Source organism: Callithrix jacchus, chromosome 8 (genome assembly GCF_049354715.1).
Source record: "Callithrix jacchus isolate 240 chromosome 8, calJac240_pri, whole genome shotgun sequence".
NCBI lineage: Eukaryota > Metazoa > Chordata > Mammalia > Primates > Cebidae > Callithrix > Callithrix jacchus.
In genome coordinates, this window is record NC_133509.1 from 108003944 (window position 1) to 108023715 (window position 19772).

Below are 19772 nucleotides of genomic sequence, written 5' to 3' on the forward strand. Positions count from 1 at the left end.
GGTGGAACACCTGAGGTCAAGACTAGGCTGGCCAACATGGCAAAACCTTGTCTCTACTAAAATTGCAAATAATTAGCCGGGTATGGTGGCACACACCTGTAATCCCAGCTACTCGGGAGGCTGAGGAAGGAGTAGCACTTAAACCTGGGAGGCAGAGGTTTCAGTGAGCCAAGATTGCACCACTACACTCCAGCCTGGGCAACAGAGCAAAAACTCTGTCTCAAAAGAAAAGAAGAAATCGATATATGGCTGGGCAGGTGGCTCACACCTGTAATCCCAGCACTTTGGGAGGCCTAGGCGAGTAGATCACTAGAGGCCCAGAGTTCAAGACCAGCCTGGGAAACATGGCAAAACCCCATCACTACTAAAAATACAAAAAATTAGCCAGGTTTGGTGGCACGTCCCTGTAGTCTCAGCTACTCAGGAGGCTGAGGTAGGAGGGGTTAAGCTAGGGAGGCAGAGGTTCCAGGGAGCTGAGGTCACACCACTGCACTCCAGCCTGGGCAACAGAGTAAGAATCCCTCTCAAAAGGCTGTTTTATTTTACTTTATTTTTGAGACAGAGTCTTGCTCTGTCACCCAGGCTGGAGTGCAGTGGCGCAATCTCGGTTTACTGCAACTTCCACCTCCCAGTTCAAGCAATTCTAGTGCCTCAGCCTCCTGTGTAGTTATGATTACAGGCACCTGCCACCATGCCTGGCTAATTTTTTGTACTTTTAGTAGAGATGGGGTTTCACCATGTTGGCCAGGATGGTCTCAAATGCCTAACCTCTCAGGTCGTCCATCTGCCTCGGCCTCCCAAAGTGCTGGGATTACAGGTGTGAGCCATTCTCAACTGGCCTAAAAGATTGTTTTTCAAAAAAGGAAAGAAACCTATAACAAGATTGCAAAATATATATATAGCTATAAAATGCATAAGGAGGCCAGGCGCGGTGGCTCACGCCTATTATCCCAGCACTTTGGGAGGCCAAGGCGGGTGGATCACGAGGTCAGGAGATCGAGACCATCCTGGTCAACAAGGTGAAACCCCGTCTCTACTAAAAATACGAAAATCAGCTGGGCATGGTGGTGCGCGCCTGTAGTCCCAGCTACTCGGGAGGCTGAGGCAGGAGAATTGCTTGAACCCAGAAGGCGGAGGTTGCGGTGAGCCAAGATCGTGCCATTGTACTCCAGTCTGGGTAACAACAGTGAAACTCCGTCTCAAAAAAAAAAAAAAATGCATAAGGAAAGCAATCTTCTTCAGGCAGGCACGGTGGCTCACACCTGTAATCCCAGCACTTTGGGAGGCTGAGGAGGGTGGATCACGAGGTCAGGAGTTCAAGACAAGCCTGGCCAAGATGATAAAACCCCATCTCTACTAAAATTATAAAAATTAGCCAGGAACTGTGGCGGGTGCCTGTAATCCCAGCTACCCGAGAGGCTGACGCAAGAGAATCGCTTGAATCTGGGAGGCAGAGACTGACTGCAGTGAGCCAAGACCATACCACTGCACTCCAGCCTGGACAACAGAGTGAGACTGTCTCAACAACAAAAAAGAAAGCCATCTTCTTCAAAAGAATGATATGGCCTAGTATGGTGGCTCACACCTGTAATCCCAGCATTTTGGGAGGATCATACGAGGCCAGGACTTTGAGACCAGCCTGGGCAACATAGCAAGACCCAATCTCTATTAAAAATTTAAAAATTGCTGGGTGCTGTGGCTCATGCCTGAATCCCACTGATTTAATTTCTTAATTCATGAAATGGGTGGAGGGTTGGGAAGAAGAAAAGGGAAAGGTAGGGAGAAGAAGAAAGGAAAAGGGGAAGAGGGAGGCAGGCTGTTTGTCAACACAGATCTAGGTAATAGAGCTAACTGAGACAGAGGGGGAAAAATTATATTACACCCAACGACCTACCAATTACAAACTAAATCCATGAATCACCAGGCCAGAATGGGGATGCAAAAAGAACTGTGGGGCCAGGTGCAGTGAGTGGTTCATGCCTGTAATCCCAGCACTTTGGGAGGCTGAGGCAGGTGGATCACCTGAGGTCAGGAGTTCGAGACCAGACTGACCAATATGGCAAAATCCCATCTTTATTAAAAATTAAAAAATCAGCCAGGTATTATGGCATGCGCCTGTAGTCATGTAGCTACTTGGGAGGCTGAGACAGGAGAACTGCTTGAACCCGAGAGACAGGGGTTGCAGTGAGCTGAGATCGTGCAATGGCACTCCAGCCTGGGTAAAAAAGGAAGACTGTATCAACAACAACAAAAAAAGAACTGTGGAATCCTCAAAAAGACTCTACTCAGAGAAAAACAGAAAAGAGAGCTGAGTTTTCCAGGGAATGAGGGCCTCTGTCATCCCTACTCAGTCTCATTTAACCTGAGTTTTTTTTTACTTTAAATCATTTTTTCAGAGCTGTTAGCAAAACTTACAAGGCACGCAACTGACAATTCAATAAATATATATGACTGCTGTAGAATGATACACATAAACTGTGTTAAGCGCATTGAAAGAAAAGGTTATGAGAAATGGCAGTTTAGCTATGTAGATAACATATTCATGACACAGAAGGGGTTGGGCTGGAAAGTAGAGGAATTTCTAGAATACTCTTTGAATGCTGGATTGCTCAGGATCATGCTGCCCCTTAACTTGAACCTGAGGGTCTGTGATTTTGTGCCATAACCAAGCTCTGGCAGTTCTTTTCAAGTATTTGAACATCTAGAGTCAAAGTTCCTAGGAAAGACAGCAATAATCTAGTCTCAAGTAGAAGGAAATCAGGAAGGGACAAAAAATTTTTAGAAGCAACCTGGAAGTCCAATTATCTTCCAGTGAAGTCAAGCCAGAGGTCAGCTACTTAGGTATGGCTGAAAAACATCTCTGCCCAAGAACTCAAGCTACGACCAAGCTGATCATATAAACCAGTCAACAGAGCCTCTTCAATGCTGGTCAAAAGCCATTGAAAAGAGGGGCAAAATGGGCCAGGTGCTATGGCTCATACCTGTAATCCTAGCACTTTGGGAGGCTGAGGTAGGCAGATCACCTGAGGTCAGGAGTTTAAGACCAGCCTGGCCAACGTGGCAAAACTTCCTCTCTACTAAAAATGCAAAAATCAGCCAAGTATGGTGGCAGGTGCCTGTATTCCCAGCTACTTGGGAGGCTGAGGCAGGAGAAATCGCTTGAACCCGGGAGGCGGAGGTTGCAGTGAGCTGAGATCGTGCCATTGCACACCAGCTTGGGCAACAAGAGTGAAACTCCATCTCAAAAGAAAAAGACAAAATAAAAGAGTGGCAAAACAAACAAAACATTCTCCATGGAAGCATCCACCCTTCCCCAGCTCCAAAAGCTTCTGTGTCTCTTTCCACAGGTCTTTCCAATTCTTCTTGCCTGCAACTTCTATACCCTTTCTTCCCTTCTTCATGGTCTCCCACATCTTTCTTCTGATTTCCCATCAGGTAATACATTTAGCAGTTCTAACCTCAGATAGAAGTGATCTCATGGGAGCTCCTCCCAAAGCAGGCAAGGCTCCCCAGAAAAGTCTGGCCAGCCATCAGCAGTGCATCTGCAATATATAATCTCCCAGATAAACTCAAGGGTGGTTCAGCCAGTAGATGTACCCAAAGAAAAACACTGAAGGCCAAATTAATAAGAAATATGTCTATTACATTAATCCTGGCTCAAAAAGCCAAATGCCTGCTCAATTACAGAAAAATCAATCACTTCAAAAAATTGACAGGCCAGAAAAAAGCGGAATCATGAAACTGCACGTAACTTAAAGTAGTTAAAGACAGGTTGTTTAAAAAGCTGACTCACAGTGGTTTCGATGGCTTACATGGGTCAGGTTTTAAACATCCTTGTACTAAAACAAAACAGCCTCCCAAGTTAAATACCAGGAGTCTGTTGAAACTGAACGATCTCAAGGCTGAGAAAGCTCACAAGATGCTAAGCAGAAACTGAAGGCACATAATAGGGTTTCTTTCATCTTTCTTTCAGTCTGAGTCATCCTCAACCCTGTGTTTCCCAGTAAATGCCACTTAATGCCTTTCCGTTTACCACTATCAACAAAAGGGGCTTTTACTTGGGTTTCTTCAAGATAAGGGCATTGGTGGAGGAGGAGAGCCTGCTACTAACCCAACTATTGCTTATTAATTTGACAGCTCCTAAGAAGATCTATGTTCTTTTGTTGCATTTATATGACACCAGAGAAACCAATAATAGATACATTCATGTTCTGACCAGAACTTGCCAAAGGGCTAACCAGCCAGCCACTGCACCAAAATTAGTCCTTAAATTAGAAGAGTCTAGCCATTAGAACGGAAAAATGGGAAAGTACAACAATTTGGAAGATGATGATCTCTCTGGCTAATAACCTACTGACCAGAATGAAGTCCTGAAGGATTTCCTTCTGCTACCGACCAGCCAATCTCAAACAGAGGAGCAGGAAAGAAAGAGCAGGAAAGCCCCAGGAAGCTACACCCTAGACCAAGAAGCCAAGAACAGGGCCAAGGAAATGCACGGCAGAGAAGCATAAGATTGAAGTGGCACAGAAATGTGGCAGACCAGCACGGCCAATTTGTGGTCCAGCACGAGGTGGCTCACACAGTTAATTCCAGCACTTTGGGAGACCGAGGCAAGCAGATCACTTGAGGTCAGGAGTTTGAGAACAGACTGGCCAACATGGCAAAACCCAGTCTATCAAAAATACAAAAATTAGGCCAGGTACGGTGGCTCACGCCTGTAATCCCAGCACTTTGGGAGGCCGAGGCGGGTGGATCACAAGGTCAAGAGATCGAGACCATCCTGATCAACATGGTGAAACCCCATCTCTACTAAAAAATACAAAAATTAGCTGGGCATGGTGGTGCGCGCCTATAGTCCCAGCTACTCGGGAGGCTGAGGCAGGAGAACTGCTTGAACCCAGGAAGCGGAGGTTGCGGTGAGCCGAGATCCTGCCATTGCACTCCAGCCTGGGTAACAACAGCGAAACTCTGTCTCAAAAAAAATAAAAATAATAAAATAAAAATAAAAACAAAAAACAATCTTATATAGTAAGAAAGCATCCTCTTCTATCTTCTTTTTTTTTTTGAGATGGAGTCTAGCTCTGTCGATCAGGCTGCAGTGCAATGGCGCGATCTCCGCTCACTCCAACTTCCACCTCCTGGGTTCATGCAATTCTCCTACCTCACCCACCTGAGTAGCTGGGGCTACCAGCGCCCACCACCACACCCAGCTAATTTTTGTATTTTCAGTATAAACGGAGTTTCACCACGTTGGCCAGGCTGATCTCAAACTCCTGACCTCAAGTGATCCGCCCGCCTTGGCCTCCCAGAGTGCTGGAATTACAGGCGTGAGCCACCATGCCCAGCCTGCTATTTTCCATTCCTGAATCCCACTAGAATAATGTCTCTTTTAGCCAAGTCCCAGTATTCTGAGCCACACTATTCTGGGACTGTAAACAAGTGAAGCCGCCAAGCTACAAGATGGGTCTTCTTAAAGAAGCAGTCTCGGCCAGGCGCAGTAGCTCATGCCTGTAATCCCAGAACTTTGGGGGACCGAGGCGGTATACCTGAGGTCAGGAGTTCGAGACCAGTCTGGCCAACATGGTGAAACCAGGTCTCTACTAAAATACCAAAAATTAGCCGGGCATAGTGATGGTCACCTGTAATCCCAGCTACTAAGGAGGGTGAGACAGGAGAATTGCTAGAACCCGGGAGGCAGAGGTTGCAGTGAGCCGAAATCAAGGCTGTAATGAGGCCGAGGGGTATGGATCACCTGAGGTCAGGAGTTTGAGATCAGCCTGCCCAACATGGCAAAACCCTGTCTCCACTAAAAATACAAAACTTAGCCAGGTGTGGTGGTGGCGGGGTGGGGGCAGGAAGCGCCTGTAATCCCACCTACTCAGGAAGCTGAGACAGGAGAATCACTTGAACCCAGGAGGTGGAGGTTGTAGTGAGCCGAGATCGCACCAATGCACTCCAGCCTGGGTAACAAGGGCAAAATTCCGTCTCAAAAAAAAAAAAAAGCAGCAGCAGCAGCAGTTTCACCACGTATGTGGCTGATGCCTGCAATCCCACCACTTTGGAACAAAGGGGATAGATCACCTGAGGTCAGGAGTTTGAGACCAGCCTGCCCAACATGGCAAAACCTGTCTCTACTAAAAATACAAAAATTAGCCAGGTGTGATGGGGCACACACCTGTAATCCCAACTACTCCGGAGCCTGAGGCAGGAGAATCACTTGAACCTAGGAGGCAGAGGTTGCAGTGAGCCAAGATCATGCCATTGCACTCCAGCCTGGGCGACAAGAGCGAAATTCCATCTCAAAAAAAAAGAGGAGACAGAGAAGAACAGGATAGTTGTATGGCATCTTCTTAAAAACACCAGAACAGCAAATGCCTTTTACTGTTTCGCCTTTCTTCTGACAAGTAAACATTCAGATAAAACAAGATGTCTGACTCCCTCACAAAACCCAAGAGATGGGAAAATTCTATCCTCTTCCTCCACTAACAACTCTAACCACTAGAAACCTTATTCTTCTGACCTTTAAGTTATTTGCTAAGGTGCTGCCTCTGGCTTCAAGAAATTATAGATGATTTGTCAGTATGGATCACTTATTTATTACAAGCTCTAAATAATGGATCTGTAAGGCCTTTGGTTTTCCTACTACAGTTCCACTGAGGCCTAGAAAAATCAATGAATACAGCTAGACGCAGTGGCTCATGCCTGTAATCCCAGCATTTCGGGAGGCCAAGGCTGGTATATCACCTGACGTCAAGAGTTCGAGATCAGCCTGGCCAAAATGGTGAAAGCCCATCTCTACTAAAAAGTAGCTGTGAGTGGTGGCACTTGTAATCCCAGCTACTCAGGAGGCTGAGTAAAGAGAATCATTTGAACCTGGGAGGCAGAGGTTGCAGTGAGCCAAGATCACACCACTGCACTCCAGCCTGAGCACCAAGAGCAAAACGCCATCCCCAAAAAAGAAACAAAAAAAGAAAAAAATCAATGAATACAACCCAGAAAGTCTTACCATTTCACTAGAAAGGTTAGGAAATATGCCAAAAGAGAATGCTGAGTTCACCACCTAGATCACGTGAAGCAAACAGAACTAAAAAAGGGAGGAAAAAGGCCAGGCACAGTAATCCCAGCAGTTTGGGAGGCCACAGCAGGATCATTTGAGCCCAGGAGGTGGAACAAGCCTGGGCAAGATAGTAAGACCCTGTCTCAAAAGAAAAAAAAAAAAGATGAAGGAAAAACTGGTGTTTGGTTCAATTTTTTATCCCTGATATATTTCCCACTTCACTAGTGTCCAGATGTTCTGTTAGACTAAACCTTCATCTGTCAGATCACTTTCTCAATCTCAGTACTACTGACATTCTATACCACCAGACAATTCCTTCTGTGGGGGCTGCCCCATGCCCTGCCTGTGGTTTTTAGTATCACCCTGGTCTATGCACTATCCAGTAGCAAATTCCCCCAAAGCTCAGTTGTGACAACCAAAGGTGTCTCCAATCATTGCCAAATGTCCCTTGGCAGGGAAAAATCACTCCTGGTTGACAACCATTGTGTTAGATAATACAAATGAGACTAATTTAGCTCTCTGTTTTATATCAATCAGGTATTTAAAAACTTAAGTTTTATCAGGCCAAGTGAGGTGGCTCATGCCTGTAATCCCAGAACTTTGTGAGGCCAAGGAGGGAGGATCACCTGAGGCTGGGAGTTCCAGACAGCCTGACTAACATGGAGAAAACCTGTCTCTACTAAAAATACAAAATTAGCTGGGCATGATGGTGCATGCCTGTAATCCCAGCTACTCAGGAGGCTGTGGCAGGAGAATCTCTTGAACCCAGGAGGCGGAGGTCACAGTGAGCTGAGATCACGCCACTGCACTCCAACCTGGACAACAAGAGTGAAACTCCATCTCAAAAATAAAAAAGACATAGTTTTATCAATTTCAGGCAATAAACTCTGGTGTCTTAAGTAAACAAGTATTATTTGTACAAACCAAATGCCTACAAGCCACCACTGAGTTCTCTTACTCCCTTACTCCTCCATCCAATATATATCAACACTCCTGATTGTTTTACCTACAAACTTTGTCCCAAATTCATCAATGTCTCTCCATTTCTCCATCTCAATAACACCAAATCTACGCTTCTTTCCTCACCCTCTGCAGCGGCCTCCTGAGTGGTCTCCCTGCCTTCCTTCCTGTCCCTCTACAGTCACCACAATCTAGTCTATACATCAGTATCTAACAGGTCACTATAGTTTCTATCAGGTCCTGTGACTTCTTAGCGTAGCACAGTCTGGTGTCTCCCACGACCCTTAAAATAAAATCCACTTACCTCTATGCCCTGCAAGGCCTCCCACGCTCTCACCCCTGCTTCCCTCTGCACCTCTTTCCTTACCATTCTCTGCCAGCTCACTCCAGCCACACTGGCATTCTTTCTAGCCTCAAACATGCCATCCTATCTTCATTTTCTTCCCATTCCCTCTAGCTGGATGGAGGTCTACATACCATGCTATTATTACCCCTCAGGTCTCTGCTTAAGTCACCTCTGGCTGGGCTCAGTGGCTCACACCTGTAATCCCAGCACTTTGGGAGGCCAAGATGGGCAGATTATGAGGTCAGGAGTTCGAAATCAGCCTGACCAACATGGCGAAACCCCATCACTACTAAAAATACAAAAAAAAATTAGCCAGGTGCAGTGGTGGGTGCCTATAATCTCAACTACTCAGGGAGCTGAGGCAGGAGAATCATTTGAGCCTGGGAGGCAGAGGCTACAGTGAGCCAAGATTGCGCCACTGTACTCCAGCCTAGGCGACAGAACAAGACTCCGTCTCAAAAAAAATTTTGGTCTTGAAGTTAGTCATTAAAAAACAACAACAACAACAAATAAATAAATTAAATTAATTAAATTAAATAAATAAAAATAAACAACAACAACAAAAAAGAAACAAAAAAAAGTGCCTGGCACATAATATATGCGGAAAAATTGTGATGAATTAATGGATGTCTTTGTGTCTTTGGCTAGTAGGCCAAGTGTGCCCATTTAGGAGCCACAAGTTACTATCTATTTATGAGACCAACAGTCAGTCTCTCCTCAAATTTACCACTATAGTACACAGTTAAAGGACAAGGTAATGATAAAATGTTCACCCTTAAAGGAAGCTTTTTGTCCTTTTACATTTTTCTAAAAGAAACTGAATAATATGCAAATAATACACAAGAATCTTAAGGGACTCTAGGCCACAGAATTTGAGACCAAAAGAAAACAAAAAAAGGCCGAGCTCAGGGACTCACTCTTGTAATCCCAGCACTTTGGGAGGCAGAGATGGGTGGATCACAAGGTCAGGAGTTCGAGATCAACCTGACCAATATGGTGAAACCCTGTCTCTTAAAAAAAAGCATTTGAGGAGATCATACCCAGTGGTTACAGCCTACAAGGTGCTAAAATAACCCCTATATGTGGTCTGGGCACAGTGGTGCACACCTGTAGTCCCAGCTACTTGGGACAGCTAAAAGAGTAACTGCTTAAGCCCAGGAATTCAAGTCCAGCCTGGGCAACACAGCAAGACCCATCTAAAAAAAAAAAAATCCCTATGTGCTAAACTGAAAATGCTTGAAACCCACAAATGCCTAGAAACATGAAAAGAAAAACAAAATCAGCACCTGATAGACTCTTTACTGCTATGAGGAAGTTCGTCAACAACATTTTGATAATGATAAATAATATATATTTATACAGAACTATGGTTCATTAGATCCTCACAGCAGCCATAAAAAAATGGTGAGCTGGTGCTTCAGGTCACAATGAAGTTTAATTAGAAAGTTTAAATGAAGGTCAGGCACAGTGGCTCACACCTGTAATCACAACACTTTGGGAGGCCAAGGCGGGCAGATCACCTGAGGTAAGGAGCTTGAGACCTGGAGGGCAGAGGTTGCAGTGCGCCAGGACAGCACCACTGCACTCTAGCCTGCATGACAGAACAAGACTCGGTGGTGTCTCAAAAAAAAAAGAAAGAAAAGAGAGTTGGGGCATGAATCAAGAGGGAAATTCTTTTCATTTTATGCCCTTTCATACTAGTTTAGTTTTTTACTACCATGTATGTAATAACCTTTTTTTCTTGTTGTTATTGTTTTGTTTTGTGTTTTGAGACAGTTTCACTCTTGTTCTCCGCACTGGTACAATGGTGACAATCTCGACTCACTACAACCTCTGGCTCTCAGGTTCAAGTGATTCTCCTGCCTCAGCCTCCTGAGTAGCTGGGATTACAGGTGTGCACCACCAAGCCTGGCTAAATTTTTTTTTTTTTTTTTTTGAGAGAGGATCTCACTCTGTTGCCTAAGCTGGAGTGCAGTGGCACCATCTTGGCTCATGGCAACCTCTGCCTCCCAGTTTCAAGTAATTCTCCTGCCTCAGTCTCCCAAATAGCCGGGATTACAGGCACTCGCCACTGCACCCGGTTAACTTTTGTATTTTTAGTAGAGATGGGGTTTCACCATGTTGGTCAGGCTGGTCTTAAACTCCTGACCTTGGGATCTGACCACCTCAGCCTCCCAAAGTGCTAGGATTGCAGCTATGAGCCACCGCGTCTGACCTTAATACTCATTTTTTAAAAGCTGAAATTTGCTGGGCATGGTGGATCATGCCTGTAATCCCAGCACTTTGGGAGGCTAAGGCGGGAGGATCACATGAGGTCAGAGTTTGAGGCCAGCCTGGCCAACATAGAGAAACCCCATCTCTACTAAAACAAACACAAAAATTAGCTGGGCATGGTGGCACACACCTGTAGTTCTAGCTACTCAGGAGGCTGAGGCAGGAGAACTGCTTGAATATGGGATATGGAGGTTGCAGTGAGGCAAGATCACACCACTGCATTCCAGCCTGGGGGAAAGTGAGACTCCATCTCAAAAAAAAAAAAAACAAAAAACTGAAGTTGAGATGTGACAACACCAATCAGTATTTGTGCAGTGACAATGTGTTTACCATTATACATGGCATAGGCCATTTAACTCAATCCTGCTCTCCAGAAGTTCAAAATCTAGCTTAATTTACAAACTAGATTTATATCAATCATCTAATTGTTTTGAACATTCAGTATCAGATAACTGAACTAGACATTTTAAGTATTTCTCCATTTATGACTCTATGAGAACAAACCACATAAAATGAATGAATTCTATGTCTAATCCATCAGTCCCAACCAATGCTGCTTTCAATTAATAAACTGTTATTTCAGGCCGGGCACACTCGCTCACGCCTGTAACCCCAGCACTTTGGGAGGCTGAGGAGAACAGATGACCTGAGGTCAGGAGTCCAAGACCAGCCTGACCAACATTGAGAAACCTTGTCTCTACTAAAAAAACAAAATTCGCCTAGCGTGGTGACCCACGCCTGTGATCCCAGCTACTTGGGAGGCTGAGGCAGAACTGCTTGAACCCAGGAGGTGGAGGTTGCAGTGAGCCAAGATCACGCCATTGTACTCCAGCCTGGGCAACGGGAGCAAATCTCCGTTTCAAAAAAAAAAACTGTTGTTTCCTAGGAAGTGGTTAATGTTTATGGAGGGAGGAAATGCAGGAAGAATCTTTACAAACAATCCAATTATACACATAATACATACCAAAAAAAAAAAAAAGATGAAAAACCAGTATCATCTCTGAGTATTTAGATATGTCTTCTTCATTACACTTCTGTACAAGCTCTCACTTTTTTTTTTTTTTTTTTTTTTTTGAGACAGGGTCTCACTCTGTCGCTTATGCTGGAGTGAAGTGGTGTGATCTCAGCTTACTGCAATCTCTGCCACCTGGGTTCATGCAATTCTCCTGCCTCAGCCTCTTGAGCAGTTGGGATTACAGGTGCCTGCCACCACACCTGGTTAATTTTTTGTATTTTTAGTAGAGATGGGGTTTCACCATCTTGGCCAAGCTGGTCTTGCACTCCTGACCTCATGATCCACCTGCCTCGGCCTCCCAAAATGTTGAGATTACAGGCATGAGCCACCGCACCTGGCCCAAGCCCTTAATTTTCAACTAAGGAACACATATCAATGCTAAAAAAAGAAAAAAATATACACATCACCTCCCAAAAAAAAATTATTTTTAAAGGCGTCAGTGCAATTCATGGGGGTTACTAGTTCACCCCAAAGCTTCCCCTCATTTGACAAAAGTGACAGCAACCAAACTATGACATTCCAAAAGCTTACATTACAGACAACTGATAGCAAAACCACCAAGATTCATCCAAAATCCAAGTGTTCCATTTATAAAAGATTTAGTCCACAGTGTCGCCCAATCAGAGCATAATCCATAACGAAGACATTATTGCCGACAAGGGACGGGGAACGGGATCTGGGTCACTCTTCCATAACTCTATTGGTTCCTCTCACATCAGTAAAGAAAAGTCTGTGTTAGCAAAGTATTTAGCTGACTATGGAAGTACATAGGAATCATGATGTAATTCACGTCCATCGGCTTATCCAAGGAGGAAAAAAGTACCGAAGAAAAATATTAGGTGGATAATTAGGGAGCCTCTCAAATGATAAGTTACATAGGTACTCCCCTCCAAACTGGAAACTGAAGGAGTCATCACTATCAAAAGTACTGAGTCAATGGACCACAGATACTCCAGTGATACTGACAACAACAAATCCGTACTGGATACTATGTGCCAGACTGTGATAAAAATCATGTAAGCTCTGTGCCTCAGTTTCACTTCTACTTTGCAGGATTGCTGATAGGACACAAAAAGATTAGGAATGGAAAGGATTTTTATCACTTACCCTTGGCTATGCAATGATTGGTAAACAAAGATGTGAATTCAAATAGACCTCACTTGAAAGGCCACTCAAAAGAAAAGTACAGACAGTACATTACCTTCATTCCAAAGTACAAACATTATACCACCCCTTCCCTAATCTCACCTAGCTGTCACACAATATCATCTCCCCAACGCAGACTCAAACCAAATAACCCCAAGTCATTCTGTACTCCCACATGCCCTCACTGGCTTCTACTGATCAGAAGCCTATACAAGAAAATTCAAGAGACCGGCCGGGCACAGTGGCTCACTCTTATAATCCCAGCACTTTGGGAGGCCAAGGCAGGCAGATCACCTGAGGGTCACCTGAGGTCAGGGGTTCGAGACCAACCTGGCCATGGTGAAACCCCATCTCTACTAAAAATTCAAAATTTAGTCAGGCATGATGGCATACACCTTGTAATCCCAGCTACTCAGGAGGCTGAGGCAGGAGAATCACTTGAACCCAGGAGGTGGAGGCTGCAGTGAGCTGAGAGGGCACCACTGCACTCCAACCTGGGTGACAGAGCGAGACTCTGTTTCAAAAAAAAAAATACATATATATATATATATATTTATGAAGAGATCATTGGGAAAGAATATTGTCCGTATTAAAAAGCCACTTTTTGGGGCCGGGCGCGGTGGCTCACACCTGTTATAACAGCACTTTGGGAGGCCGAGGAGGGTGGATCACCTGAGGTCAGGAGTTCAAGACCAGCCTGGCCATCATGGTGAAACCCCTTCTTTAAATTAAAAAAAAAAAAATTAAAATAATTAATTAACTAAATTTTTAAAAGCCACGTTTTGCTGTTGTTGGAAGGCAAAAACAGCAAAAGCAAAATTACAGTGGTTCACACCTGTAATCCCAGCACTTTGGGATGCTGAGGTGTGCAGATCACCTAAGATCAGGAGTTCAAGATCAGCCTGGCCAACATGGTAAAACCCCAGTTCTACAAAAATACAAAAATTAGCCAGGCATGATGGCAGGTGCCTGTAATTCCAGCTACTTGGGAGGCTGAGGAAGGAGAACTGATTGAACCCGGGAGACGGAAGTTGTAGTGAGCCAAGATCACGCCACTGCACTCCAGCCTGGGCAAGAGTGAGACTCTGTCTCAGTAAATAAATAAATAAGTAAAGGCCACTTTTTAAATACCTGCCTCTCTTAATCGAAATCGCAGGTTTATGCCTTACTATCCAGCACTCCGATGGGACCCACTGTTAGTGTGTGTTTCCCTGGATAGGTGCAGTTCTGCAACACTAACATTTACTCATGGCTTGCCAGGATGCTCTCATTCTGAAATGTTTTCAGTCAGTTTGTTCTAATAATAATGCTACAATTAGTACTAACAGCAGCTACCATACACTGACCATTTATTCTTCAACAGGCTTTACAAACACTGTCTCATTTCATCCTCACAACTTGATGAAGTAGGCACTGTCCCCCATTTTATTTTATTTTATTTTGTTTTGTTTTAGCTTTTTGTCCCCCATTTTATAGATGAAAAAGCTAAGGCTCAGAGAGGTAAAATAATTTGGCCAGAGGTCATGCAGCTGATAACTAAATCTGACTCCATGCAGCTGATGCCCACAGAGGTCTTGCCTTTTAATGATTAAAATGTGATCTCCTCTTGGACATTCTTTTTTTTTTTTTTTGAGAGTCTCAAAAGATCACAACTCATTGCAACCTCTGCCCCCCCAGATTCAAGCATTTCTTCTGCCTCAGCCTCCCCAGTAGCTGGAACTACAGGGAAGCCCCACCACAGCTGGCTAATTTTTGTATTTTTAGTAGAGATGGTGTTTCACCATATTAGCCAGGCTGGTCTCAAACTCCTGATCTCGTGATCCTTGGCCTCCCAAAGTGCTGGGATTACAGACATGAGCCACCCCACCCCACCAGACATTGTTTTTGAGCACTGCCTTCCAACAACAGATCTGCTCCACTACACATGAATCCCAGTATACCCATGTGCTTACCTGAATTTCTTCATTTTCATCTACTAGGAGGAAACTCACAACCTTTTCAGTCATCTTCTGCCTCTTGGACTCCTCATCCATCGCTTCTGCCTCCAATGACTCCTGGAGATTACTGACATTGTACACAGTAACAGGGTGTCTCCTTTTGTTACCCCCAGAATGAGTCCTCTTCTGGCACTCCAGGCACAAGTTGATTTTGCAGGTCTGGCACCTCACTATTGCCCTCTGCCGTACACCTGGTGAATGCCCATTGAGACCCTTGCAGAGGTCACAGTAAGGGACATGGCCAGGTTTGAGTCTTATCCGCTCATGGTTTCTCAGGCGCTCCTGCCGATGGAGCTCCTCCTCGCAGCGCAGACACTGCAGACTGCAGCACTCATCACACTCAAAGATAGCTTGGTCAGTCCCGCTGCAAGCATAACTTTCCTGGCACGTCAGCCCTGGATTCAGGCCCTTCTCTGCCGAGGAAGTCTGGGCACTCATACTCACACTGGTACGGAAATACGCCCACCATATAAGTCACTGAGCTTGCCCCAGGAGTGAAGACAAAGATTTGAGTCTGAAGACTGCACGAAAGTTCCACAGGATTCTGAACACTTTAAAAAAGAATACCTTTAATGTCCTGTTATAGTTCTTCACAAACAGATGTTCAAATTTTTAATTTGCTGCCTCCAAGACTCTTGTATTAGCAGCAACGTTGATTTGGCTTGATGATTTCTTCCTCCATAAAGTGCAAGCAAAGATGTGGACAAAATTAACTTGGAAGGGTCTTTTATGGCTATCTGAGAGAGGTCTGATGGGTTCACGGTGGTGGGTTCATCGGTTGGACAACAACTACAAAGTTTTGGTAATGAAAGAAAGTGGTAAGGAGCTTTTCGATATAATTCAACTTGAAGTCAGTATTTCAGGGGATATCTAGAATAGAGGAAGGAAAAGGATTTCACTCATCTAAAAAACGGAAGTACACCTTAAAAAATAAAAAAAAAAGAGCTGGGTGCGGTGGCTCACGCCTATAATCCCAACTTTGGGAGGCAGAGGCGGGTGGATCACAAGGTCAAGAGATCAAGACCATCCTGGTCAACAAGGTGAAACCCCGTCTCTACTAAAAATACAAAAATTAGGCCGGGCGCGGTGGCTCAAGCCTGTAATCCCAGTACTTTGGGAGGCCGAGGCGGGTGGATCACAAGGTCAAGAGATCGAGATTATCCTGGTCAACATGGTGAAACCTCGTCTCTACTAAAGATACAAAAAATTAGCTGGGCATGGTGGCGCGTACCTGTAATCCCAGCTACTCAGGAGGCTGAGGCAGGAGAATTGCCTGAACCCAGGAGGCGGAGGTTGCGGTGAGCCGAGATCACACCATTGCACTCCAGCCTGGGTAACAAGAGCGAAACTCCGTCTCAAAAACAAAAAACAAAAAACAAAAATTAGCTGGGCATGGTGGTGCACGCCTGTAGTCCCAGCTACTCGAGAGGCTGAGGCAGGAGAATTGCTTGAACCCAGAAGGAGGTTGCGGTGAGCCAAGATCGTGCCATTGCATTCCAGTCTGGATAACAATAGCGAAACTCCATCTCAAAAAAAAAAAGATTGTGATTAAATACTAGCCCAAAACTGTCCAGAGAAATCTTTTTTTTTTTTTTTTGAGACAGAGTTTTGCACTTGTTGCCAAGGCTGGAGTGTAATGACACAGTCTCAGCTCACTGCAACCTCCACCTCCCGGATGGATTCTCCTGCCTCAGCCTCCCAAGTAGTTGGGACTACAGGCATGCACCACCACACCCAACTAATTGTTGTATTTTTACTAGAGGCGAGGTTTCACCATGTTGGCCAGGATGGTCTCAACATGATCTGCTCTCCTCAGCCTGGCAAAGTGCTGGGATTGGCCAGAAATCTCTTTCTTGATCTAAAAACTTACACTGGCTTGGCCGCCTGTAATCCCAGCACTTTGGGAGGCCGAGGCGGGCAGATCACAAGGTCAAGAGATGGAGACCATCCTGGCCAACATGGTGAAACGCCATCTCTACTAAAAAACAAAAACAAAAATAAGCTAGGCGTGGTGGCACGCTCCTGTAGTCCCAGCTACTCGGGAGGCTGAGGCAGGAGAATGCTCGAACGTGGGAGAAGAAATTTTGCAATGAGCGAAGACTGCACCAGTGCACTCCAGCCTGGCGCCTGGCAACAGAGCGAGACTCTGTCTCAAAAAAAAAAAAAAAAAAGCCAGGCGCAGTGGCTCACGCTTGTAATCCCAGCACTTTGGGAGGCCAAAGCAGGCGGATCATGAGGTAAGGAAATCAAGACCACCTGGCTAACACCATGAAACCCCACCTCTATTAAAAAATACAAAAAATTAGGTAGGTGTGGTGGCACCCGCCTGTGGTTCCAGCTACTGGGGAGGCTGAGGTAGAAAGAAGCGCTTGGATCTGGGAGGCAGAGGTCGTGGTGAGTGGAGATTGTGCCACTATACTCCAGAGCCTGGGTGACAAAGTGAGACTTCATCTCAGAAAACAAAAACAAAAAAAACTTACACTGGCTTGTTGCAATAGTAGAAATTTATTCTCAATGGCCAGGTGCAGTGACTCACGCGCTTGAACCCAGGAGGTAGAGGTTGCAGTGAGCCAAGGTCTCACCACTGCACTCCAGCCTGGGTTACAGAGGGAGACTCCCTCAAAAAAAAAAAAAAATTTATTCACAAAATTATGGCTAAAGCTCTTGACAACAAACACCACATCTAGGCCCAAGAGACTTTGCTGCTCTGTTTCCCAGACTGGAATTTTCTGTTCATTCAGTTATTAAATTCAGAATGGAAATTACTAAGCAATCAGTCCTTGGAAGGACAGCTGTCTGGACCACCACATGCATCCCACAATTGGAAGGAGTGGTGAGGCCTGTACAAAGCTCATGAAAATATGCTAATATACTAAGATCCATCAACTACCTGGGCAGACCTGGTTAGCCTTGTAACTGGATTGTTTTGACTCTAGAAAGAGACATATTGAGGACTCTAAACATAGAAACAGTAGTAACAATTTCATGTTTAAAAACAATTTTTTTACATTGTAATTCTCTTGTCCCTTCTTCCACTAACTGCAAAAAAAAAAAAAAAAAAGTGGGGAGCAACAGGAGACAATTCCTCTACTATGACCCATGGCAAAGCCAGGACTGCAGTGAGTCAAAACAAATAATTTTTCTCTTTGTCACTTAAAAACTAACTTAAAAATAACTTCAAAATAGGGAAAAAGATAACTGGGACAAGAAAGGGGCTTTTGACACTTTGACAATTATATTCCTAATTCCCCCTAGCCTTGACCCCTATTCCGAGGCCCCAACAAGGTGTAAAAAGCCCTGCCTTTCTGATAGTCACTTCTCCCCTAATCAATCAATCAATCTTGTTTTTAGATAAACAAGGAAGGCGAAGGGAGTGACTACGGAATCTTATTTACACTATAACCTCAGAAGTGCTCAGCCAGCTCCCCAAACAGAAACAAAAATCAAACTTGTCACAATTGAGAAAAATATAAAATCAGCCTTCAAAAAGTACACCTTACCCCCGGCTATGCCAAGCAAACATTTTGCCCACTCGGGCCCCCACCTCGATGCCTCTCCCCAGCCGAGGGTTCCTCACCCTTCCTTCCACCCGGACACCACCGCCACAACCCAAGGGGCAGGAGCGGAGGCTAAGAACAAAGAAAGTCCCCCAAATTCCCCCTCACGCCAGCAAAGCCCAGAGCCGAATCCATTGTTTATACCACCCCACCCCCACCCCTGCCGCACTCGCCCCCCCTTCCTCCCGAGGGCAGCCGGAGCCCCAGGACGATCACTCGCCCCGCGCTGGGCCGTGCCCTCCCTGCCCTGCCCGCGGCGGCCCGGGGATCCCACCACGGAGCAGCTCGGCCGCAGCTAGGCGGTGTCTAGGGGCCGCAGGGCGCCGGTGGGGGCAGGGGCTGTTCCTCAGGACACCGGCAGATCCATCCTCATCTCCATCTCCGCCACCCTCCTCCTTCGTTGCCTCCCGGGCTTCCTCCTCTCCTGTTGTCAGTTGGGATCAGCTGATCGGAGTGAACTTCTCCCAGCTCGGACTAACAGGAAGGCGTGAGCAGTGCAGCCCAGAAAGGGAGGAGCGGGAGAAGGTGGAGCCCGGCTCCAGCGAGGGCGGGGGTGCGCATTGCTTCCTGGGGGTTGTAGTTCCTCGCGGCACATTCTCGCCCAGCATCCCGGAAGGGAAGACTCTGAATAACTACAACTCCCAGTACAGAAGAGTCTGCTCTTGGGAAGAGGCGGTGGGGACAGGCCACGGAGGATTTCGGGACTTGGAGTTTTTGCATTGAGTGTGGTGTTCCCCAGGTTTCAGCACGTTCTTTTGGGTTGTGACTGGGGAAGGCATGGCGCTACATTAGATAGCTGATGTAATAATGTCTAGTATAAGTAGGAAATGGCGAGTCAATTAATTTAGATTCAGGTAACCCTATTGCACACCGTTTCCTCAGAAATGTATGAGCACAGGTAGTCTCCACTTACCCAATTTCACGAGGAAAACTAGGAAAAGACCGGAAAGAAGTGATAAGAGGATATAGGTACTCTAGAGAAGTTTTTGTTGTTTTTCCCCCTTGGCAAAGGACAAAATTACGACGAATTTAGTTTTAAGATCTCGATTGTCTTTATTGTGACTCTAGTATCAGGCAACACTTCATTCCAGAAATGGAGTGAATGTTCTGATGACCTGAGCAGGAGAAGTTGGCTTTGTAGACAGAGAAAAGTTGAAAGAAACAAAAGCAAAGAACAAAAAGAATGTCTTTCTTTCTTTCCATTCTTTTCTTTCCTCTTTCTTCTCTTTCTTTTTTCAGTCTTATAGGACCTTGACACATTGGTCATTTCTAAGCTACTTCCCTTGGAAGGTGGGGACGAGAGACAGAACAGTAGAATAATAACTGATTAGTTGACATCAGTTTACTTCAGGCTACTTCTTTTGTGTAAGGATTACCAAAATAATGGAGGAGCTTCATTATGCAACATTAAAACTAGCCT

At 45.3% G+C, this 19772-nt stretch overlaps 1 protein-coding gene across 8 annotated transcripts in view; it reads right to left on the bottom strand.

Annotated features, from left to right (window-relative positions):
- Positions 1-18831, bottom strand: part of ZFYVE1 (zinc finger FYVE-type containing 1) — a 51035-nt gene extending 32204 nt beyond the window's left edge. For 3 of the 8 annotated variants that reach the window (XM_078335336.1, XM_035260923.3, XM_078335337.1), the window contains exons 1-2: positions 18627-18831; positions 14751-15665 (exon numbers count right to left, since the gene is read on the bottom strand). In XM_078335336.1, coding sequence (XP_078191462.1) covers positions 14751-15233 — 483 coding nt within the window. In that variant the 5' untranslated portion in view covers positions 15234-15665; positions 18627-18831. Of the gene's footprint in view, positions 1-14750; positions 15666-16665; positions 16771-17121; positions 17223-17275; positions 17414-18626 lie in introns of all 8 variants that reach the window. The other 5 variants (XM_078335335.1, XM_054240138.2, XM_035260926.3 and 2 more) reach the window with 5 other exon arrangements.
- Positions 18832-19772: the final 941 nt, after the last annotated feature.